Here is a 25,552-nt window from a genome sequence, read left to right as displayed (position 1 = left end):
GACAAAAAGAACATGTTTCTACCCCTTTTGGGGTGGCAGATTATTGCTTAAAATATCCCTTTCTTTTACAAATATTCTTGCTGATTGCAGGCAAAACAGAGGAATTACACCCATACTTTCCTGTGTTTTGTTCTATAGGCAGGCCAGGTTTCAATGGCTTCTACCTTTTAAGGGTTATGGGGAAATTATCCCACTGTTTAGTCATTAAATCCATGAGGTGGGGTACCTCAGTTTCCCTTCTTATACAGCAGACCAAGTGTATAATGTTTTTCCTGCTGTGTTAAGCTTTAAGTTTATTTACAGGTAATAGTTGAGAAGCATCATTACCATATGACCGTAAAGGATTTAAAGAAAATCATACACACTATACTTTGTTACAGGGGTACTTATTAACATTAAATCTATTAAAGGTATCTTGTTATACCATGCCTTTTATTTAGACAATTTGTTTGCTGACCAGGTATGTCCTTTATCTGCATCTCCTTTGTGCTGCTTTCTTTATCAGTTAGGTAATTTGCATTAACACAGACGCTTTCTGGCTTGCTTTTGGATCCAAAGCCATCAGCAGCTCAGAGAGACTGTTTTAAAAGAGACACAATCAACTTTCACCAGTTCTGATTACTTTTAACTCCTGCTTTCAAAACACACAGCAATCTGAAAAAGAAAATCCAACCTATTGTGGCTCCCTTTGGAGCCCTAATAGCATTTTAATTAAGTAGTATGGTATGTTTGCATTTCTTTTACCCCTTCTACAATATACACTGCATGTTTTGGGGCAAATGCACATTCCTTTCATAGTTTAACTTCTATAACATTATTCATATTAATTTTTACATAAGGTGTAACTATTTCTTTTGTGTTTACAGAGTTTTCAAGTACCTTTATTAAAGTGACAGTTTGATTACTCAGAGCCATCTTAAGGCTCAGTGTTTCTAACTTTGCTTCTTTTTGTTTTGTGCACCTCACCCTTGCTGTTGCTTCAGGGGGGCACTGTCTTTTTAAATTTCTTATTCTTTTACTACAGCTCTCATCTGCTATTTTGTTACAAACAAACAAAAAGAATCCAGAATCTTTCCCTGATCTCCTGATTTTGACTGTTCTGCTGCAGCCTCGACTTTGGTCTTTATTTTAAAACATTTTAAATTTTGTAAAGCATTAAGTTACCTCTTAAGTGTTAAATGCCAAATCCCAAAGCCAAACAACACTAATCACCTGTGTCTGGCAAAAAGGTCTGTCAGTTTTGCAACTTTGAATTAAAGAGTCAAATGGATTTTTAGTGGCATTATTAAAAACAGAAGAAAACCAACTGGTCCTTAGAACCTTACCTATTTATACACACACATAGATACATACACATTTTCTTTTCCTTAACGTCCCTTCTACACTGCTCAATTTTTACATAGCTGTACATAGATTACATTTCCTTTATACATTTGAGAGCAGCTAAGTTCCAATAGAAACCCCTTATGTTCTTTTAGGAAATTTGACTAAATTGTCCATAGTCAAATGATTTTAATCAGATTCTTTCTTTGCCTGGATTATTTACAGACATTCCTTTGGAAAAGGGCCCATTTTCCCTTCAGAAAACACTTTTCCTTTTAAACATTTTCACAAAGTTTAACTGCTTAATTCCCTCCAGCATTTACAGAGTTAACTTTTTACTCTTTTCTTCTTAAATTACTTATTTTTCAAAGTGACATCTTAATTAACTTAGATTTTGCCATTCTAAGTACTATTTCAGGGATTTGAATTTTTCATGTCTACACTTACTGCTTTCCTTACTCCTGCCACTATGCCTATTTTCCTTTTTTTTTTTTTTTTTTTTTTTTAATTTGTTGCCTGCCTGCTTGTCTGGGCCCGATTTTCGTTTGTTTTTTTTTTTTTTTTCTCGTTGAACCATCCCTTTCCATGGGCACACGCTTTGTTCCACTACCAATTTAGCAAGGAGGGTGGGCTTCTCAACTAGCCCCCACCACTCCTGGTCCCCTTTCTTAAACATTTATTTCAAAATTGTGAAATCACCACCATATCACTCTCAAAATATACTACACTGCCCAAACATCTGTATCTTTCAGAGTTTGATTTAACAGAGCAAGATCTGTGTAAAATTAAGATCTTATGTTTGCCCAGGCCAGGGCTTACAAGTTCCTTTCTTCATCCTATTGCCTATGCCAGTGCCGGAACTTACGATTTTAACCCACTCTGGGCCAGACGGAGAAACACTAAGTCCCCCTCTGTATTGCTCAGCCTTCTACCACCGAGGGTTCATACACCAAATATAAAAAGTTCTCCCACGAGCACAGTGAGAAACCCTAAGTTCTCCTTTTATGCTCAATCATGCTACGGTGGAGGGTGTATGCACCTATCGTTTTTCTAGTTTTTCTCCGACAGACGGGTCGGAGTGAGGACTCTAATCCTCCCCCTATTGCTCAGCACTTCTAGGACCAGGGGTACACCCACCTCCAATTATTTCCCCCCAGCAGTCCGGGGTGGAGCAAAAGATGCTAAACCTCTCTCCTGTCTCTCAGCCCTTCTACGACCAAGGGTGTGTATACCTCTTAATTATACAAATTCTCAATTCATAAAATACCAACAGTGAATACAATATTAACCACACCTGGTTCCCTTTGTACTGTCCGGTATCTTTATGACCGGCGGTGTGCACACCTGAACGATCAATCACTTAGTAGTATTGTCAATAATTACAGCGCATATACTCTTCCCCCCTTTCACAATTCTCCACCAAAAATGTTATAAGAAGCACACAGATCTTTATAGGGAAGAAGGCAGCATGCCACATTTATTGAGAATACAATAGTTAGGATATGCTTTTCAATCTCTCTCTCACACACAGACACAGAGAGAGAGAGAGAGTGAGAGAGAGAGAGTCCTGCCAGTTGATGTTTATAGTTACCAGTCCAGAGTTTGGATCAATCTAGTGGCCAGCCAGACTGGTTGCAGAGGGGAATAGGGCTCTGTTGGTCGCGATCTGATGCTCCTGGAGTGTGGCAAGACGAACCCAAAGTCCCATGGCCAAGCACCCTGTACTGATAGTCTTTTTTCTCTGTTGAAGTCTATGGATTTTGCTGTGTCAGTTTGTGACCGGTTATTTCTTAATTGGCATGTCTTTTGATGTAAACATTCCGATACACCTCCGAGAGGGTTATCCTGTCCTGGTTCCGATTTAATCAATTGTCCTGTCTTGAGGGGTGCCAGCCTTCACCTCAGGGTCGTCAATTTGCCCTTCCTTCATTATGGATGCGCGTTGATGATTTTCTGGTGTCGTTAAGTCTCTTTACTCCTTTTTCCTTGACCATCTGGCTATAAAAATGGCGTTCACACCTTATCTTTTCCTGATGCATACATTCCTCATTCACACAAACAGTCTTTTTACAGAGACCTTTGAGAATACAAACAGTGTCAGTTTATTTTGAAACTCCTTAACATAGGCACAATACAAGATCCTGTCTTTTACTTACTAAACCTTAAAACAAAGAAATGTATTTTTAACTAGAGTGCCTAATTTGTAATACATATAGGAAACCATAGTAGACATAATAACCTATTCTAAAACAAAAGGGTGACCATAATCAGTCATAAGGATTGTTCTGGTCTGTCCCTGCCTTAACATCAGTACAGACACTGGCGGTCTGTCAGATGCATTCCTACCAATGTCCCAGAGGGTCATTCCTTTCTGCTATTTGAAAGCTGGTAAAATGAAATCAAGACATACATTAGTACCTCTATTCTTATCGTACAATTATAAATCCTGCTTCTACAATCTCTCAGATGAGATCTTTAAAACACAACAAAACAAACCACCAAACGAGGATCCTCTCTGTCATAGCTAGTCAATAAAGTTCCGACTGCCCTTTTTGTGTGAATAGTGGGTTTTGCCCTTGTAACTGGTCAAAACTCCTGTTTCTTGAATTTTATGAAGTGAGCTGTGTGCCAGTTGTCTCCCTGGATGCATTTCAGTGGTGATGCATGTGTTTAGTTGTAAAGTGGTTTGCAATCCTTCAAGATGAAAGGTGCTAAATAAACATTTTATTAGTAAAGTTCTGATATTTAAAGGCCATTTTTGGGGGCGAGGGAGTGTGATGAGAGAAAGCTTCTTCCTGAGGGTCCATGGTCTTGCAACCCAAAATTACTCCTGCATTATATTGACCTGAAGAGTTCTGTGTGGCTCGAAAGCTTGTCTCTTGCACCAACAGAAGTTGGTCCAATAAAAAAAAAGAAAAAATTACCTCACCCACCTTTGTCTCTCCTGCATATCATGTAGCCTAAGGGTACATCTACACTAAAAACACTACAGTGGCACAACTGCCCTGCTATAGCATAGACACTTTCTACAGCGACCTAGGGGTTTTTTCCATTCCTGTAGTAAATCCACCTCTCTCTAAGAGGCAGTAGCTAGGCTGACACAATGACCTAGCAGTGTCTGTGCCAAGGCTTAGGTCAGCTTAACTACATTGCACAGGGCATGATATTTTTCACAGCCCTGAATGATGTAGTTAAAACAACCCAACTATGTAGCTTAGACCAATCTTAATGAAATGAAATAGAAATTGCCATATCTAGTACCAGTGACTATAAACAAAGCAATAATATATTCCCAAGGGACAAAAAAAATCTTGTCATCATGCATTTCAGCATTTGGGAACCCCACTAAGCACAGCCCTGAATGATGTAGTTAAATTTTTCACAGCCCTGAATGATGTAGTTAAAACAACCCAACTATGTAGCTTAGACCAATCTTAATGAAATGAAATAGAAATTGCCATATCTAGTACCAGTGACTATAAACAAAGCAATAATATATTCCCAAGGGACAAAAAAAATCTTGTCATCATGCATTTCAGCATTTGGGAACCCCACTAAGCACCATCATGTACATCTAGAAAGGAAGGACTCCAATGACAGACCACAGCAATGAGACTCTTACACAAAATATCCTGCAAGTTTTAGGCTAGCTAAAGTGAAAACAGACTGAAAACAAAGGTGGCCACAAATGAACCAATCTGAATGGTTGGATCAAACACATGAAAAATCAAGTGGAGGCAGCAGAGATTAAACTACAAGAGTTTACAGATTAAATTGTTGTATCAAACCCTTTCTTTTTTAATATATATGGCCTCTCAGGTGCTTGGAACATTTCAGTAATTAAGTCTTATATGTACAATATCCACGTGTTGGGAATCCTGGAATCTATTCTCTTCTCATTGTGCACCACTGTAACTACTTCAATGGAGTTACTACTGATTTACACTGGGATAGCTGAGGGAAGATTCAGATGTCAAAGAAGATGAGGATGCACATCTTCGTTAGCTCACAAAATAAAGATATCTATTGAAGTATTAGGACTCAATCAGTGAAAATGCAATATATATTAAAAATGCTGTCAAACTCCACTCTACCAAAATTGAGAGTAAAATTGTGGGAGGGAGTGTATTTTTATTGACTCTCTGATGTCAAAGACCAGAACAGACTCCTACAAAAGGAAAATCCAGATTCTCATTAGTTTGTATGTCTTTCCTTGTTACTGGATCTGATATCTTGGAAAGTAACCAACCATTTTTGAAAGAAATTGTGAAGTCTTGTACACTTTCCAAACTGTAGGGTTTTTTTGATGCCAGGAAATACCTATATTTGGACAAAAACTCAGCAATGAAATTATTGTGAAAGATCCAAGTGAAACATGATGTAGGCAACTTTGAAGAGGAGAGGCCTGGAGGCATAAGGTGCTTATGTTTTCTCCTATATCTTAGTGGCAAAGAGTAACAAGTAAACACAGTAATAATGGTACAGCACATTTGTTATTGCTTAGCAGATTTAGTTTAAATTTGACCAAAAATAGGTTAGCAGAATGAAAGTGTGCCGTACCGTCTGGCCTGCAAATTGGTCAAAATGTCGACTGAACAAGAAATCTGATTACTGTTTGTGTTATATCAGAAAGATGCACTTGAAGGATAATACAGAATCATATTGCCATTTTTTCACATGGATTTATTGTCCACCTTCCCAAACCAGAAGATGGACTTTTTATGCTTACTAAATAGACTAGCCTTCTTTTGGTATGCTAAGGTTCAAGGAAAATGCTGATGCTTTTCTATTGAATTTAATTAACGAGTATCTCTTAAAATGTAGATACAAATCACAGAGAAATTTTAGTAAATAAATATGCATGGAAGAGTCAACATTTCCTTGACAGTAGATGGCTCTGAGATTACTTGGTGGAGGCAGCCATGTTCTCATCAAAACAGAAACAGGTTGGACTTATTCTCCCCTTGTTTTGATTAGGTAAGTCAGTGGGCTTAGAGCATGATTTTTTAGGTAGGTTTACACCTGTATTCAAACTTATTGTGGGAGCAAACAGAGTTTTGTTTTAGAGGTGCTTTTATTTACTTTATATAGACTATTATGGTCTGGAATTAGGAAATTTTTGTTCTGTTAGCTAATATTCCATTGGAGTGAATTTTCACTAGTGTGGCAACTACTCAGTATCTCTGCCCACATCCTGGAGGCATAATTATGTATTTTTTCCCTCCTGGCTCCCATCCCTTAAGAGACAAGTAGGTGCCTTTAGTTATACAGAAAACTTCCAAAGGTGGAAAACAATATTGAACAATTACACAGACCAACAAAGGGCTAGATGTTTCAGATTGGCAGATGTCTGCTTGAGACCAATTAAGAAGTAAAACAAAATTGTTCTATTCTGATGCTGGGAACATGTGCTACTTCTCAGTAGTTGTCTCCATATTGTCAAACAGTAAAATAAGAGGGAGAATATAAGAGGAAAAGTAGTCGTGTATGAAGTTATACATATTTTTTTAGAAGAACTTAAAATTGCAGGACCTTGTGAAATGAAAGCATTTGAGGAAGCCACCAGGTCTACACCCCATAATGCTTAGCAGAAGAACAAACAAGGCCCAGGTAGTATTTTATGTATAGGTTGCTGTGTGTCTTGTGGAATGAACATGAATCCATGAGACAGGACATTCTAAATGTATCATGACACCTATCTTTAATCTATCTGGAGATTGCAGCTTTAAATATGTTCTGCTCTCTCATTAAAATGCTAAGTCCCAAACAAAGTGACTTACTGAACAATGCTCTCCTGGCTACGTAGTCCTTGAGAGCTCTAACCACTGTGATGGGGGTGCAGGCCCACTGCTTTGGGGTAAAAGGTTTGGAGCACAGTGAAGGACAATTTATTGCTTAAAATGAAAAGGAGAACAAACCTCGGCTGTGCGTTCTGGAGCAGTCAGTAATAAAGCAATCTTTGGGAGGGCTCTGAGAAACGGCTTCTTATAGGAAAGGGCTCCCAACTCCCAGGAATATTAGTGCTCTTTCCCAGTAGCTGCCTTCAGATTGTCTCATGCCCATTCCATAATAATTATACATAGATAAAACACACCCTCAACTACCCCTAAAAAGGTGTCTGGGACAGCTTCCTCTTTACCTGCAGACTAAGGAGAAGCACAGGAAAGAGGAAGAGAATAAACCGAAACGAAGAGCAACTCCCTCTGAAAACAAACTAATGCCATTAAAACATGCAGTAGGATGGACATATTCACGTCATTGGTTTGTTTTCAGCCAGAAGACAGAGAAGCAAGCTGGCGCCGCTTTGGTCTGCAAGGCAATGGAGGGAAAAGCAGTAAGAAGAGAACTCTTCCAGTTAACAGTTTTGGTATTTAATATTCAGCAGTAACACCCCGTTACAATAAATAAAGAGAGTTCACAGCTCTCTTGCGGATAATTCGTTTCAGTATGTGGCAGGCAGACTGAACAAGGCCAACATTTGATTAGTTGCACTGTGAATGCTATCGACATGAGGAGGATTAGATGTTTATTTCTTAAATGAAAGCTTAGATTCTAGAGGATGGAGAAAAGTCTTGGACATTTATTGCTCTACAGTGGTGTGCCCCTGAGAGAGCTGTTGAAAGACAGAAAACAGGCTAGCTAAGTTTAAGAACCCTGAAGGGGACTGTAGTCATATACTGTGGACCTGGGATTCTAGAGAATATATCACAATGTGTAGAAAATCTTAAATTATGCATTTTCCACACCCAAGAAACTCTTTTATACCTGCCAATTAAGGCATCAGAGAGGCAGTGTGTTCTAGTGACAGAACAATGGATTATGAACCTACAACAGCCACACTCTAATCATGGTTCTTCCGACACCAGCTCCCTCTGTGGCTTTGGACAAATGGCTTGTTCTCTCTAACTCATGAGATAAGAAAGCTGTTGGGTGAGATTTTCAAAACGCACAGATTCCTAAGAACCATTTTGAAAATCTCCCCCATCATCACTCACATATCTGTGCTGTGAGGCTCCATCAGTTAAAGGTACAATGCTTTGAAGAAAGTAAAAAATTATAAGTGCCAGATGTTGTTAGTATTAAACATAAAACAGAGTCGGTCACTGCACTGAAAAATATACATTTTTTTCCAGGCAAAAATTATGTAAACATTGAATTAAGGATGAGAACACATATCACTAATTTAAGGTAATACATGTTACAAGGATGTTGTAATCATTCCGAAATCAAGTATTATAAATCCAGGAAATTCAGAGTTAAACTTAAAGAACTGTGGTACTGAAATAAAGAGACAGGGTACCCAAACAACCTTAACTCTGCTATGTAATGACACCATTCAATAACCATATGATTAAACTATTTTACTTTGTGGTCTCAGATTAGGCTAAATTGTTTTTTTTACAGACACATTAGATTTTTCTTCTCCCCCATGGTATCACTACAGAGAAAACTTAAGGTAGTTTGCATGCCCTTTCAGTATTTCCATACCTGAACTGGTTTGGATTTCTTTTAAGCCTAACTCTGAATTTTCTGGATTTATAATACTTGATTTTGGAATGATTACAACATACCTGTAATACACTTTGCCCTAAATTACTGATAATGTACTCACTCTTAACTCTATCTTCACATTTTTTTTGTATGGGAATTTCCTGTTTTTTTTTTTTTTTTTAATTACAACTTTCATACATAAATTCTAAATAAGAAACTCAAAAAGGATGCTATCATGTGTCTAATGATCTGTAGTTGTGGAGTATGTCAATACTTTAAATACCTTTTTAAATTTTAACTTCTATAGGCCAATTCAAAAAGAAACCCTGGCTGCTTTATGCCACTGTAGTGCAGAACAAAACAGCCAAAGTATACTGGCCAGTTAAATTGGATTTACAAATGCATTGTTTCACTAGAGCAGTGCAAAGTAGCTGAACTGTACCCTTCCTGTCTTGCAAATTCCCTTTCTGCACCTTCCTGTGTTTCCCAGCTCATACATCCCAAATTCTCCTTCCCCTCTTATCCCCTGCACTCTCCAGGTCTCTCTACATTCTCACATCTGCGCGTACACACACACGTACATTTTCCCCTATGTCATAAATCTCACCTTTCCCTGCATGTGCCCCAAAACATGCACACCTTCTCTGTTGAGCAGACCTGTTGTAACAGGTTGCTTTTGAAAATAAATATTTATAATTAAGGCCATTTTTTCATAACTGAAAATTCATCTTGCAGCAGAGGCTGGTGCATAAAATCTTCAGAGAAACTCATGAAAAACTGCCCTCTTTCAAAATGGCCTCCTTCTCCCATTGTTCTTAAAGAGCATGAAGCCAAGATGCTCTTATGAAGATGGTGGTGCCCGAGGCTGCCAGCGGGCAAAGAGGAACAAAAGTCCCATTGAGAACAATGAAAAAGAAATGCCCTTTTCAAAATGGCCACCTGAGGGAGCCTCTGGCTTCAATCCCATCAAACACAATTGGAGATGGCAGCCATTCTGAAAAACAGGCAGTTCTTCCATGGAATTCCCTGTACCACAACATTCTTCAGCTCCTGCTTAAGCAGAAATTTTAATAATGAAGAACAGGAAAAAATACCTACTAACTCTAAATAAAACCCTTCAAATCTAGCCTATGCATCATATGTCAGTGAGTTTAAACTATATGGACAATTTAAAGAATCTGAATCATTTTGTTATTAACATCATTTGGGCCAAAAAATAAAAAAAGCCTGACACCAAATACTAAATTTCTTAGAGAACCTATTTTTTACTCCTAAAATATTTAATGGATTCACTTGTAAATTCTCAGAAAAATTGTTCTATACTCCAAGTAACTGCAGTGATTTTATGGAGGATACACAATATTTTTCATACGTAAGCAAGAGATTGAATTCCTGCTTTGAGTGGAAAACGACTCATCCTTAATTATGGAGGTGCCAGCTGTGACTCCACAAGAAGCTTCCAAACTTAGTTATATAAACATTTTACTGATAAAAAGTTCTTACCCTTGCATCATTTAAAGAATGCCAAATTTTGACTTACTAGTCTTATGATTGTAATCTATGCATAATTAAAATGTTAGAGTCTTATTAATGTTAATTCTTACTATCTCCACTGAGCATTTTATTCCACATCTTGTTTAATTTGTATGTACAAAACTAGACGGTTTCTTCTGATATCTATCTTAGGAGATATGTGATACTTGTCTTTTTTCCTGCAAAGTTTCTAATACATTGCAGTCTATATCAGATTTCAATACTGAATGTACAAAAATATAAGTTACCTAGGGACAATCTTTTCAGTTCTTCCTCACAGGCAAATTCTGCCCTTGGACGTACGTAGAGCTCACCCACTGATATCAATGGAAGGCACACATATGCACTGGACCCTGAGTCTTAGGCAAAACGCCTACCTGACATCTGTGGGACGTTTGTTTTAACTGAAGAATTGGGCACTCGGTAATTACAATGAGGTCATTTTGCCTTGTAAAATCCCTTCTAGGATTGAAGAGTCCGGCTGATGCCACTGCTACTGCTTCAATGTTATGAGAGTTAGTGATAAGCTAAGTTTAGAATCAATCAGTCCTGCTCGGTATGGAGCTGGCTAAAAATGTACTAACTCCTCCCCCAAAAAACTGCAGTTCACCAAACCCATATTTTAACAACACAGAGCCTTTGTAATTATAAACTTCAAAACAAAACCAAGGAATTCCATATAATATTTATACTTTCAAAAGTACAATATTAATACAGGTCTGTCAGTTAGAAACAACAGCAGTTTGTTAGGCCTACAGGATTTCTTTAACATAAAACCAGTTTACAAATGCTGAAAAGCAGTAGTGGTCCAATATTCACCATTACACGTGAGTTTGTCTCTTCCAGAAAATAAAAAAAAAAAAAATCCCAATTAAATTTACCAGCATCAAGAAATATTAATAAAATGCTCCCAAACATGCCACAATCACTATTCACAAATAAAGTTAAAATGAAATATACAAAAATTCACTTAATACTGTTAAATAACAATAAACTACAAGATTTCCTGAACCGAAATGGTAGGACCCCTGAATGTTTTACAGTGAATGTCAGGAAAAAATTAAGTTATCTATGACTATATTCATGATATACCAGCCAAAGATTTACATGACCATTTCAAAATATACCAATAAAGATTTACAGTCTCTTTAAGATGCACTAAACAAATAGGTTCATAAAGGTGAACACAAATGCTTAAAAATACTGTTACTATTACCAAGGGTGTACTTATGATACTCACTGAGATGCATAAGCATAGTAGTAACATGTTTACTATCTCTGGTAAACAGATAACATCTAAGATCTTAAAAACCCTCTAAGTTCCCATGTTTTAAAATGTCTCCAGTATATAGTGAGTTCTTATCAAGTATGTACTTGCATCTTTCCAGTTGATTTCAAGTGAATAATGTCATAAAGAGGGAGCAACAAGAGGGGGGTGGAAATGGGACATTATTCCCATGCTCTTGTAATTAGTCATCCTGTTCTCTTGTAAAGACAAAGATAGTTTCAAAAGAAAAACAGGGCATAATGTACATGAATGATCTTTTTACTATTTATATTTCTAACTAGGTTAAAAACCAGGTAAAAAAGTCATTGCATCAGGAGGAGCCATATGCACAATAATGTGCAAATATCTTCAATCAGAGTAAATCCTGACAAAATGTATCATCCCATCTCCTTTACCTGTAACTGATATAAGATCTGAGAGCAAATAATAGATAACCATTCACTTGTTTGAATCAACTCTCTTAATAAGAAACGAATGTGCTTTATAATATTTCATCTACTGTATTGCCAATGTTAAATAAGGAATTAAGTGCTATGAACTTAGAGCGTTAAAGATGATTCACCTATAGTCAAGCAAAGCTATGTTTACATTCCAGGAAACACTGCAGTTTAAAAAATACAAAACTGCAGCAGTAAAACAGTTTATGAAGAGAAACAGATGCATTCACATATTCTAAAGCCATTGCAAATTTTTTAGGCATTCAACTGTTGTGTTAACTATACAGACAGTAGTTGTTTAGCAGCAATGATTCCGCAATAAATAATGCACTGTGTTTCTCAGTTCTGCACAAAAATTGCAGCTACAGTTACATCAACAGCTGTAACCTACTGGCTCTAATGGCAGAGGAGACCTTAAAACCAACTGTACAAAAAATTGTCACACTGTGACAACAAATATAAAAACATAATCTGCATGTTGGAAATAAAAGACTCCACTGCGAAGAGGACAGTGTAGACAAACTGAGATTCCAAGTCCACCGAAAGAAACTTCAGTTCTGAGTCCTTGATTGATGAGATACTCTTGGGCTTGAAACTGCATTACCACCTTAGAAAAGCATGCTCTGCCTTCTGTTCTTCCCATGTGCTAAAACATAACATGAATTCTGTTAAGAAACTGAAGCATTCTTACAACACACACTGTTACGGCACTCTCCTGAGATGTGTTTCTATAAGTGTCCTTTGCTGTAATATCTGATCCTATATTAAATCTCTTGCTAATGCAGTCCAGTGTATTCTCTGTCCTTTGACGCGATATATTTGGTGCTCCTTCCATTGTGTATCAGATAAGTTATTCAGCAGTCAAAAAGTGACTGTTTTTAAGTGCTGGTTTCATGCTACTTGTCCCCTCCCATCTCAAGTAAAACTCATTTGTTTTTGTATCTTTAACTGTATATGTATTTTATGAATCTGAATAAATAATTTCCATATATTCACAAAAATAATTTTTTACACATTATTTTCAGTTTATAGTGCATCTAACACAGCACTCTAGATTGAAAACATGAGAAATACCATGATGAATGTTTCCATACCTGTCTCGGGGTACGAGGAATTTCGAAAGCCAGGGTCTTTCTGCAACTGAATCTCTTTCAGACTGAATATTGAGACACCTGTAACAATAAAAGAAAATGAAGGTTGCACTCAAATGTGATTAAATTTTATTGACGAAATTCTATTCTCAGTCACACCAGTATAAATCTGGAAAAAGCGCATCCTCATCTGGAGTAGATAAACTACCTTCCCTAAAATGCTGATAAATATCTTGAACCCACTAATGTGCCTTGGTATCTCATGAGTTTTCTTTATGAAGTGGGTACCCTGCAAGTAAAAACAAGACACACAAAAGTCTAACTCACAAATCTACTCATTATAAAAGATATTTCTCTTCTATGCAAACAATCAAAAATATCTTTAACAACTCATGTAAATAGAAAATCCATTATATTTTGAATTTATGCTGTTGATTTGTCTTTGAGAGTTTTGCCTAAAAAAGTTACCCATCTTGTGATGTAACATACTTTTATCTGTTTAAATACCTATGCACCATTTCAAAAGATCTTTGGTATTTTTAGAGTTTAATCACAGATAATGCGTTGTGCTACTGTTAATAAAATAAAGATATTATCAACCAAGGTCAATGGCACATTACTACTTTTTTATTTCTCTTACTTTCAGGCAAAGCATGTACCCTTGTTCCTAGACTTCTGAAGTATGCGTGTTTCATGGCCTCTTCTGCCGAAACTCTTTTCTTAGATTCATACTGTTAACACAAAAGATTGAATCAAAAATATAATTTTGCTTTCCTTACAGTTTTTCTAGTGACAATTAATGAAAAGATTGAAATTGGGCTATTTGTATATGCTCATATTGAGCTGAAATGAAATGAGGTCTCTCTTGCACTCTTAGATTTTAAAAAAGATTTCACAACACTATGCATTACGCTGTGGCACTTTCTATTAAAGAGGATTTCACACAAACTCCTGATCCATAACAGTGTACTCAACTGGTTTTGCGTTTGCATTTTTGGACCCCAAAGATAATGATGAGTTTATTTCACTAATAAAACGTGTTGAGCATGCAAGAACAAACTTCAGGCACGAGCTTCAGGCAATGTTTGCTCAGGGTACACAGCTGAATAAAAGACAGATACTGGGGTGGTTTTTAAGCAGCAGGCTGCAACTTTCTGAATTTTAAACTAAGTAGAGGCAGAATATGCTCAACTCATCTCACATACCACGCATTTAACTGGGTCCATATTTGGGTTACAGGGCTCCCACCATACAACCAATAATTTGGGGCAGATTCCTCAGCCTAATAATCCCTAGGACTCAGCTTACTTCGAAAATGACTTCCAATGTGGAAAGGAAACACATACAGCCCAATTTCCTGCCTGAACACAGAAAGGCAAAGCCTAACCGTAAAGAGCACTTGTTAGCCAGAACCATACTTATTAAATTCATACCTATAATAAAATTACTGTACCTAAATGCTCTCTTTTTACATTCTATTTTTTAAGACTTTAGTCTGATTCTTGGGTATCTTAACCTTCTTCTCTCCTTGGCTCATTTTGCTGTTCACTATGTGCTACAAGCCTAGGTTTGCTGAATTCAGCTTTAATTATTAACAAATGTAGTGAGAATTCAGCTATGGATTACATTTTATTTTATAAAAAGCCAGGAAAACAAAAATGTGGCCATCTAAAATTAGAGAACAATCCCTGAATTCCTAGGGGGTAAGTGGACTTCAACCCACTCAGTTAGCCATCACTAAGGCTATGATTTAGTCACAGAGGTCATGGCAGTCACAGATTCCATGACTTTGCTGGACCTCCGTGACCTCTAGGGATTCAGGAGGAGGATGCGGGACTGTGTATTCCTTCCCTGCAACAGGTGCTGGCTGGAACAAGGACCCTGCAGCCCCAGCGCTGTAGATTACACCAGGGGCTGCAGCTGGAGCCGGTGCGCCCCAGCCCCATGGCATCCCAGCTTGGCGGGAGCAGCGCGCCCCAGCCCTGCAGCTTCCCGGGTTTGGCAGGGGCTGCACGCCCCAGCCCTGCGGCATCCCAGGCTTGGCAGGGGCTGCAGCCGGTGCTGTGCGCCCCAGCCCCGGAGGCTGCAGCTTCCCAGGACCGTGTGCTCCTGCTGCTGCAGCCAGGACTTGGCTGGGGTCGCAGTCGGGCTACGCACCCGTTCCCCGCAGCTGGGCAATTTCTGGAACAAGGGCTGTGTCTCCCCCATGGCTGTGCCCCCTCCCCCCCCGCAGCCACTGGAGTCGGGGCTGTACCCTCTGCCATGGTGGGGGGGGGGCTCAGCCTGTCAGTCTCTGCCCCCCCCCCCATAGGACTCCATTCCTCCCCCGTACCTAGCCCTACCCCCGGTTATTTTTAGTAAAGTAACAGACAGGTCACGGGCTCTGTGAATTTTTGTTTATTGCCTGTGACCTGTTCGTGACTTTTCCTAAAACTAACCTTGAAAAAATCTTAGCCTTAGCCATCACACAGTGAACCTGTTATCAACTGTACTTAATGCCCTACTCAAACTTCAATTGCATATATGATGTAACTGATTTTGTGGATTTGAGCCTTTAAAAAGGAATCTAAAAATACATTTTACAAAAGATAAAACATGGAAAGCATCTTACCTGAAGGAACTTTGCTATCAATTCAATTCCTTCGGAGTCTAGCCTAGAAATAACAAAAAACACCAAATAGTTTAGTGAGCAATATTCACAAGTGCAAAGTTAGAATGGAGTGGATTTCATAAGATGATATCCCACTTCAAAACAAAATGTAATTTAATTAAAAATTAAAGCAATACTTACACCTGAACATCTTCTGTGTGTTTGTGTTTATACATATGTACATACATAAAGATATCCCGACATCTCAAAAGACTGACTGTAAACACGAGTTGTAGAATTTACTGATGATAAATCAGTGGGGAGATAGAGAAGGACCCTGACCCTTGGACTGTGACTCAATAGGCTGACAAGGTCATCTGATGTGAGCAATTTTATGGTTTCCCAATAGCTTTTAAAACCTAAACTCACTGATTGGATAGGAGGGTAAGAGTGCTAAACTATGTTTCTTTACAATCAAAAGGAACATGCTTCATCATGTGTTTGGCTTTGCTGAAAAGTTCGGTTATGGCAATGATACTTGAAATGTACTAGATACAGACCCTTCAAATTCCTAACCAGGGCTTTAGAATCGCCACAGAAGAGACTGCATCAAAGAATTCTTCTCAGATTTTACAATAATCCTACTACATGATGGGATGGGATTTTGGGAATTTAGTAGGTGCAGTGTGAATAGTCCTACTATGTAAACATAATAAATAACACTTATAGTTATATATGCCACTATTGAGTCTCAGTGTTTGGATTTACAGTGCTCCAAGTAATCAGGAACTCAGTAGTGCTAAATCTCAAATTAATGAACTCTGCTAGATACCATTAACTTCAGCCTACAGTAAAACAGTTTGACATGTGATCTTTTAAGGGACATATAGTTAACATGTAACAGCACAGTACACACGGAAACTGGTTCTTGTGTAAAAATAGGTGTGTGGACACAAATATAGCAGCCACTGTACAAGTAGAAATTCTAGTAATGAAACATAAAATACCTTGGTGCATGGTTGATTAGAGGCTGTGGTTTGTATTTGGGAAAGTTGTAGTTCCTAAATTCGTCATTGGAAGAAATGCCTGGCCATGTTTCTTGAGAAGGAGTTCCTGTGTTTAAATCAAAAGAAATTAAATCTATACAAGTTATATTAATTATAGGCAAGACTTAGAAATAAATTTTAAGCATTGGGGCCCTGTAACATGCCACAATGGAAAAGGAAGGAATGTTTTACAACTTCAGTCATTTTGTTTAAAATGTACAGACTCAATCTTGTACAAAATGAGTAACATTGTATTTATTCATCTTCATCTAAATGCAACTTCAAAATTCATTCCCTCTTTATAGAAGAAGGATTTGCTCTGTACCTTATAGTTACAAATTATTTTTCAGAAACCCTCTCTTAGAATGGTGAAGTAAATCTATAAGTGTAATATTATTGGTAACAATACTCAATTTACCCAAAAGTCTGAAAATTAAGTGCAGTTCATCTTCAACAGTTGAACCAGGAAAGAGAGGTCTTCCAGATGCCATTTCGAAAAATATGCATCCAACACCCCTTTATAAAGGCAAAGAAAAGGAAAGATGAATAAGTAAGTAAAAAATAAACAAAAAACTTACCCTTTAAAACATTCAGCTGCTCAATATCTTTGTGATTTATCAGGTTAAAAAAATTGCTATATCAATTTGCCATTAACTATGTACCTCTATTGGAAATACTGATGTAAATGAAGAAAAAAAAAAACAGCCAAAGAGTTCACAAGTGCTGAACAAAACCTCTGCAGTACATAGATAATATCTTTTCCTTCCAAAACACACACACGCACAAAGCAAAGGGAACAACTGATAAACTAGACATTTAAAATAAATATTTAATCAATATAATAATGCCATCATGTCAAACTGGATTTAAATATTGAATAGCACAATTGATGCATTGTTAGCAACTTTCTTTATCAGCAATTTTATTTATCATATCTTAAACATAACCCTATAGAAGTTGTCTGAAATTTTGAGGGAGCTGTTATACTCAGTTACAAGAATTAATGGACAATTATAACACATCAACTTGAGTATGAACAAAAATTAAAATCTGACCAAAACAAACATACCACATGTCAATTTGAGTTGAATATTCGGAAGATCCAAGGAGAACATCAGGTGGCCTGTACCATAATGTGACAACTTCATTGGAGTAGGTCTTTGTAGGAACAGACTTCGCTCTAGCCAAACCTTCATAAAAATAAAAATATAATGTGTTTTTTCTGGAATGGTATCTACCATTTCCCTCAATTAAAATATTGTGTACCTCTATTTGCTTTTGTTTGTGCTTCTGCTTTCTTGGCTTCCTCATTTTTAGTCTGAAGCAGGGCTAAATGGTGCAAAGCAGTGACCTTATTGCAAGCATCTTAAAAATGAATGAAATCATACTGACCATTCACGACACCAGTTAGTTCTTATCCAAAAGGAATACCATTCTTTCAGAGTGAAAGTTTTGTGTTGTTATGAAATATGCATTACTGTATACTTGAGAATAACTTGCTTATCATGTGGGCAATGTAAGATTTACAATGGTCTTAATTATTCATTTCCTTACTTTTAAGTGCTTCTGTTTTGTAAGTGATGTGATAGATCCGGATATTATTACTCAGCAATCAAACATTTTTTAAAAAGTGTTTCACTTTTGAAATAAATGTAAAATATTGTTATAATTAGGCTGGGCAAAATTTCATTTTAATTTTTTGTTATCATTTTGATGGACAATATTGATGTTTATTTTTATGCTTTTTTATTTTTGTTTTTATGGATTTAACTTTTCACTGTTGCAGGAAATGAAGGGACTCACCCATTGGAGGGGTTAGACAATTATTTAATGACACCAGACACTGAGATTCAAAAAGTTAAAGCTTTATAACTGTTAAAAAACACAAACTGTCAATATCATATAACAAAAAATACAAAGTAAATATCCTTAAATCAAACCCTAATAACTTTTCAAGCAGCATTTTTCTTGCTTTTATACATTTCAATTATCATCAGTGTAAATATATTTTTGTCTGTTTGGGGATATAAATCAACTGAGAGCAATCTAGCCCTTGAGAATGACTGACACCCCAATCTGGCAGAACCACATCAGATCAGCATGTAAATTAAGAATTTTAAAATGGCTGGCTGTCCCAAAGCATTTCTCCCTGGGTAATGGCTCAGTTAAGGACCTCAACCAGGGAGAAATCACAGATCTACAGTATCACTCCAAAGGCTGCCCCCTTCCCTTCTTATAGTGATGGGGTAGTGAGGGGGAGTCATCCTCAAAAAAAATAAAGTCCGATTAAAATTTTAGGCTATCACAGCTATCAGAAACTCCTGTAGAATAAGGGCATAGGGTAGTGGCAGTGTTAAGTACTGAACTGCTTAAGAAATTTTTTAAATAGAATTGAAGAATTATTAAAAGGCAAGTTTAGCATAACGTACTTGATAAATATACTTCTTATCCTCCCAATTTGGATAATTAATTATATATTTATAGGGCTCAATATTTTTCCAATAAAACTGTGATTCACCTTTAAATATATAGGACTGGATCATGCCCACTGTTCTTTCAAGCACTGACGCAGGAAAAAGGAGCAAAACATGCTGAGATCACCCACATTTCATCAGCGGAAGGGCCCACTGAGTCAATGTGACATCATCTTGCACCTCAGTCTATGGAATCCCCTAAGCTCTATCTCATCTGGAACTCTGTGATATTGGGAGTGAGGGGGGTGGTTGGGCAGTGAAGTGGTGGAGCCACAGGAAAACTGCTCTCTCCCTCCATGTCCAAAGGGACTTCCCAGAGTAATAATGCCAGACCATGTCAGCACGGTCTTAGGCAACATTCTGTTCTCTACTGGCAACTGCTACCTTCGGAGGCATTTTCGTCCAGGTGTGGGTGAGGAACCAATGGTAAAATGGCCACTAGTGGAGCTTTACTGACATGGAGAATAATGGCTAATAGCAATATAATCCATGTGAATGCCCCAATCCACTGTAGATGCTCACCGGACTTCCCAAAGTATCTTAGAACATCCATGAGTTAGAAGGGCCAGACAATTCACCCGGCAGGGAACACTCCTCCCCATCATCTTAACAAAATTATTTGTAAGAAAATTCTGCAAGATAAAGTTCACGGAGTTTCTTTGGCCCTGTGGTGATGATTTGGCCTGTAATCACTAGAAATCCTTTCTGTTGGTTCCCACTCATTCAAAAAAAAGCACCACAGGAATTGATACGCAGGGATATTTCCTGGTGTCCAAGGATGAAATCACAAATGACTAAGAAAATTGACTTAATCAGAAAACCAGAGAAAGGGAACAAAGATAGGGTTGGGGTCCTAACTACCAAGTTGAAAGCTAGTCCTATAAAAGATTAATTACAGTTCAATTAGGCTTTGTCTACACTGGAACTTCATCGGCAAAACTTTTGTCGTTCTCCTGCTGACAAAGCTGCTGCTGCTTGTGGGGGGTGAAAGTTTTTGTCTTTTCCTGCCAACAAAACAAACAGCAGCTACACTGTGCAGCTTTTAGTGGCATGGCTGCAGCGGCACAGCTGTGTTGCTAAAAGCTGCGTGGCATAGACGAAGCCTTATACAGGTCTGCTGCCATGGCCAGAGAAAGTGTGTCGGGGGCAGGGGGATTGAGCTGTAACTGAATATAAAGTATTTTATTCTGAAAACATGGTACAATTCCTGTGGGATAAATAAATAAAACAAACCAATGAGGCGTGAACACATGTGGTGTTGCATATTGGAGAGAAAAAATTATTTAACTTAATTTAAAATATCAAATAAGAGAGTATAATGCAGGTATAAGGGTCCTTCCTAGATAAAAGTGAGTGGTAACAAAACTACTAACAGATGATGCTTAAAACTGGAGTGGCTGGCAGACAGAATATACAAAGAACTATGACACTTATCACCGTATCCCATATATGAGGCACAGAAAGAGCCGTAAGATGAGGCATAGTTCAGGTTGGATGCTGAAACAAATTAAAAAACCAACAAACCAACAACAAACCAGAAACGCTGAAGTCAAACAATCAAACTCTTACCCAAAACAGATTAACAAACAAAAATAATTATCTGGATGACTTTCAGAAAGTCAGACATGAGCTGCAAACCTGAAATTCCAGCAGCTTTAAACCATGTGGGCTGACTTCCCCCACTGAGCTGACCAATACAGGTATCCAGCACACAATGGACTTAAAAATCTATTTTTTCAGGCCAGTTCATGCTACAAGTGACAGCCTACTATGCACCACATTGGAGGTATCCCAGCTGCCATAGAAACCCTCTGGCAGCATGGAGCTGGCCTAATGATCTCAATTAAATAATGTATCGTTTTCCCTTTATGGGAACACAAGCAATAGCAAAAATAAAATGAAGACAGGATCTCATCAGCTATATAAAGCTAGTCAGAGTTACACAATATTGGCTTCAGTAGCCTTTGGAATGGATAAAGGTATACACAGAAATGGTGTGAATGTGTATTTTCAGTGATTAATTTCCCTGATGCTTACAAACGGTTTGTGTACATGAACACTCCTACCCACACATGATTTCTAGGTTCAACAAGGTTTACAAACCTTGGTTTATTTCAAAGATTTTCTTAAAACTGTAACTCAGTAAAGAAAACACTGCTCAAATAAAATAATAAATATTTTTTTTCAGTCCATACCAAAGTCTGCTAGCTTTAGTTCTCCTTTCTCATTAATGAGTAGATTTTGTGGTTTCAGGTCTCGATGTAGCACCTTCCTCCTATGACAATAGGCCAAGCCACGCAGAATCTGGTATAAAAATAGCTAAAAGAAAAACAAATTAGACTTTCAAAAATATTCATGGGCAAATGTGCAAAGCAGCATGTTACTCTTCCCATAACAGTGGGTTTTGGGCCATCAGAGCAGCAATTACATGGCTATATTGCAAGCAAGACAAAAACCTTCTTACACAAGCAAGTCACTTTCCCATGCTAATGTATTCTGAATATCATAACTACTGTTTAAAGATTTAAGACCTATTTATGCCATCCAGCTACATAATTATTATGAAACACTTAGCACATCAAAGATTTTGAGAGTGATTTGCTCTATATAATAGAAGAGAATCAAGTGGCTATTAACTTTATAAGCATTTACTACTGCACTCTAAACGTCTTTCCATGTAACACTCTCAATTACCATACTGATATTCCCTTCTGCTACAGATCTCTCTCTTACAAATGCAACTCTACTCCTGTACTCCACCATGTGAAGTAAATTAATTTATTGTACGGTAGGGAAAGTGACTACCGGAAGAAGCAATTAGGTACAACACCTCTAAACATTAAAGAATCAAAGAAATATAATTGGGGAAATTATGCTCCACCAGTCGTGTCTGATTTTTTCCCTTTGCTGTGTTTGCATCTTCATATAGTCTGTCACCCTCTATGCTTCTTCCTATTCCTTTGGGCTGGCAAGCCAGCAACAGTAGCGCCACATTCAAGGACATTAGTGCACAGAGCAACTACATAGCAAAAAAAAAAAAAAAAAAAAAAGTCTAGGATTAAGCAGCCTCATCAGTTTCCTGTGGCATTCATAAATAAATACTGCTTTGCAATTACTTCACGTGTAGAGTGCCTGTGTGTGAGCATGGTGCTTCTAGGTAGCTGCTTCTAGCACCAGTTGTCCCACAACAATCCTTAGTCTGGTGAAGGTGCGTGAGCAGACAGAAGATTACTGATTAGGAAATCTAGAGAGTACACTTATGCAGAGCAGGAGGTCAACCGGCATGACAGATTCATCATGCATTAGTCCCTTTGAGGGGAAACACCAGAAAGTTTTTATGTAACAGAATTTTCCAACACGGGTTATTTTTGTAGCAGATGACACCCCCAAGTCTTCCACAAACTCATACAAACAGACAAGCTCCAGGTTATATTTGTCTAACCTCGGTTTGCTTATATCACAATGGGATTATCTCTATTAGGGGTAGAAAAATTGGGACCATGGATGTTAAAAATGCAGGCTGTGGGCCACTAAGTCCTGCCTCACCTATTTATGCCTATATTGTTGGAGGGCTATAAATGGCCATTAAGGCACTCTCAGATAGTTTATAAAGAAGTTATCTTCAAAGTATAAAAACATGCTGCAAGAGCTTTCATTTCATGTTCATTTAAGATTTTTTTAACATGTCCTCTTCATCTTTTTCTATCTCTCTTTAAAGTAGGTATGGGAATTTACACAAAATAATTTTTCCCCTCACTCTCTCACAAAAAAGACGACAAAGCAGCTTGACGATTGATTTCTCCTCCAAAAGACATTAAAGCTAACTTGGAAACAGAAAGAAACAAAACGACAAACAGTAACCAATATGCAAATCGAAACCCACAGTACTTCAACAAAGAAAGGACTTTACAATATAATGTAATATAATACAATATAATATAATGTAAAGGCAAAAACAAGAACAACAATTCTGCTGGAATGTGCATGAAACACATGTAAACAAATGTTATTCTTGTACATTATGTCATCATCCACAATTAACTATTGTACAAATATCAAACCAATTTTCCCTGCATGTGTGTGCATGCATGGTTTTGTTTTCGTTTTTTAGGACAACCACTTGCTAAGCAACACAGTACACTTCTTGCATCTGAAGAAGTAGTTTTTTTACCCACGAAAGCTTATGCCCAAATAAATCTGTTAGTCTTTAAGGTGCCATCAAACTCCTCATTGTTTTTTTAAGTACACTTAAGTTCAATGTCAACAGGAATAGAAATATTCCCCAAATACCTTCTGTGAACAGTTAACACCCTCTACACAAATTACATATTGTTAAATAATTAAGCTGATTGAAAATAGTGCTCTGGCTTCTTGGGGCCTGGTTTACTAAGCTATTGTGCAAAATAATATGAACAGTTCCTTTGGCCCTCCCAAGCACAAGTGGTTCCTTCCCAAGCCCCTTTAAACACACAGTTCTTTTCTGTTTCACAGTATTGGGTTCAACAGAATAAGGTTCCTTCCCTCCTCCTACTATTACTTGGCTCTTTTCTGAGCTCAACAGAGTACCTCGAGCCCCAATCTGGGCTCCATCCACAGCCTTTCCGATAGCAGTCTTTTGCCCTCTGCAGCCCTCCTTCTAGGAACTGCAGTCCTCCTCCTTTTGGTACAAGATTCTCCACAGCTTTCCTTCCCAGGGCTGTCCCTGAATCTTGGCCTACCACCATCATGACTCTATTGCTCCCTGAAGATCTCTCCCTTGAATGAGCTACAGGCTTGTTTTTTAATCTTATAGCCCCACCATGTGAATGTCAGTTGGCTCCTCCCATTGCACAGAAGGACTTATCCCCATGTTGGTCATGCAATTATGCCAGAGAAAGTATAAGTCTCAGAATGCCTGATCTACACTACACAGTTAGGTTGATGTAAGCTGCTTTGTGTTGATCTAGCTTTTGATTGTTGATTATTTTGTGGAAGTGAAGAAGCTGGCAAACGTTCTCTGTATGCCGATTTAGTACCACTACCTCCATGAATGACGTAGAATCACGGTCGATGTAATTAGATCAATGCAGTGCCAGTGTAGACACTGTGTTGCTTACATCGACTGGGACTGGCTTTCAGGAGCCATCCCACAATGCCCTACACCGACAATACAATCAATACAAGTGCTCTCAGTGAGAATAGGCACCGCCAAAATAATGAGCTAAGTGTGCACAGACACAAGCGATTTAATAACTGTGGTGACTGTATGCTGGCATAAATTAGGTCAACAAAATTTTGTAGTGTAGACATGGCCTAGGTATTGGAACAGGACATAACTGTCCTTAAAGGGGACACACCGTTCTGTTAAAAATCTTATTTCCCAATAGGAAAATATTAAAAAAAGAACCCAACGTTTACTAAAGCCATGATTTGTGTCATTAAACTCTTCAATAGGGCTGTATCTATTATCAGAAAGAGCAGCTGTGAGCAACTAAGTTGTAAATTCCCTGTGGTTTTAAAATCAGAACAAAAAATGTTTGAAATCAATCATTAAAAAACATTCACTCACCTTTACATTGTGCATACTCATGATGTTACCACAGTCATCCATGTACTGTTTTAGGTCCTTGTCCTGTCAAAAAACCATCACCACTGTTTAATATAAAACAGTTTTTTGACAGAAAATTGAGCTTTTGATTCAATGGACTTTTTCACAAAAAGTATCTGTCTGCTGTGGAGAATTTTGAGTTTTCATTAAATAAAAAAAATCAAAAACCCAAAGAGAGAAAGGAAAGTGAAAGCGTTCCATGAAGAAACTCCCAACATTTTCAGATCAGTTCTACTTATTATACTAAATTTTTTCTCCCCCAAAGACTATATGTTATGTTAAATTTTATTTATTACTCATTCCTTTATTTGGAAAAAAATTAATTTTTCATGAATCCTGTGCACTACACCTTTAGATGCTCCATCACAGCTTGCATAGATATGGTTAGAATAACTTCAGTAAATATATATGTAATATGGAGTGAAAAAAAGCTAAAACAAAACATGATTTATCAATTTGTATCATGCAGGAAAGTGACTTAGCTGTCTAACTGTAGGTACTCAAGTTTGAAAGTGTAAGACATAATATTTAACAGCTCTGTTTCAAAAGGAATGTAAAATAGTTATTTCTATACTATTATTGTTTTACAGCACCTGCAAGTATGCTAGATGCCTCACAGTAGCAATATCATTCAACATAATACTGCAATTATTTTATTCTCTGTCCACTTTCTTCTACAATCCATAATCTTG

At 37.6% G+C, this 25,552-nt stretch overlaps 1 protein-coding gene across 3 annotated transcripts in view; it reads right to left on the bottom strand.

Moving 5' to 3' along the window:
• Positions 1-1,097: 1,097 nt before the first annotated feature.
• The window catches only part of CDK17 (cyclin dependent kinase 17), a 190,012-nt gene continuing 165,557 nt past the window's right edge, over positions 1,098-25,552 (bottom strand). For 2 of the 3 annotated variants that reach the window (XM_073327478.1, XM_073327479.1), the window contains exons 9-17: positions 24,822-24,884; positions 21,469-21,592; positions 17,869-17,989; positions 17,218-17,315; positions 16,761-16,866; positions 15,775-15,817; positions 13,804-13,894; positions 13,167-13,244; positions 1,098-3,400 (exon numbers count right to left, since the gene is read on the bottom strand). In XM_073327478.1, the coding sequence (XP_073183579.1) occupies positions 3,234-3,400; positions 13,167-13,244; positions 13,804-13,894; positions 15,775-15,817; positions 16,761-16,866; positions 17,218-17,315; positions 17,869-17,989; positions 21,469-21,592; positions 24,822-24,884 (891 nt within the window). In that variant the 3' untranslated portion in view covers positions 1,098-3,233. Of the gene's footprint in view, positions 3,401-11,020; positions 12,719-13,166; positions 13,245-13,803; positions 13,895-15,774; positions 15,818-16,760; positions 16,867-17,217; positions 17,316-17,868; positions 17,990-21,468; positions 21,593-24,821; positions 24,885-25,552 lie in introns of those variants that run through there. The other variant, XM_073327480.1, reaches the window with a different exon arrangement.

This window comes from Lepidochelys kempii, chromosome 1, assembly GCF_965140265.1.
Source record: "Lepidochelys kempii isolate rLepKem1 chromosome 1, rLepKem1.hap2, whole genome shotgun sequence".
NCBI classification, from domain to species: domain Eukaryota; kingdom Metazoa; phylum Chordata; order Testudines; family Cheloniidae; genus Lepidochelys; species Lepidochelys kempii.
Note: the sequence above shows the minus strand (reverse complement) of the source record. Positions and strands in the feature narration are given on the sequence as shown.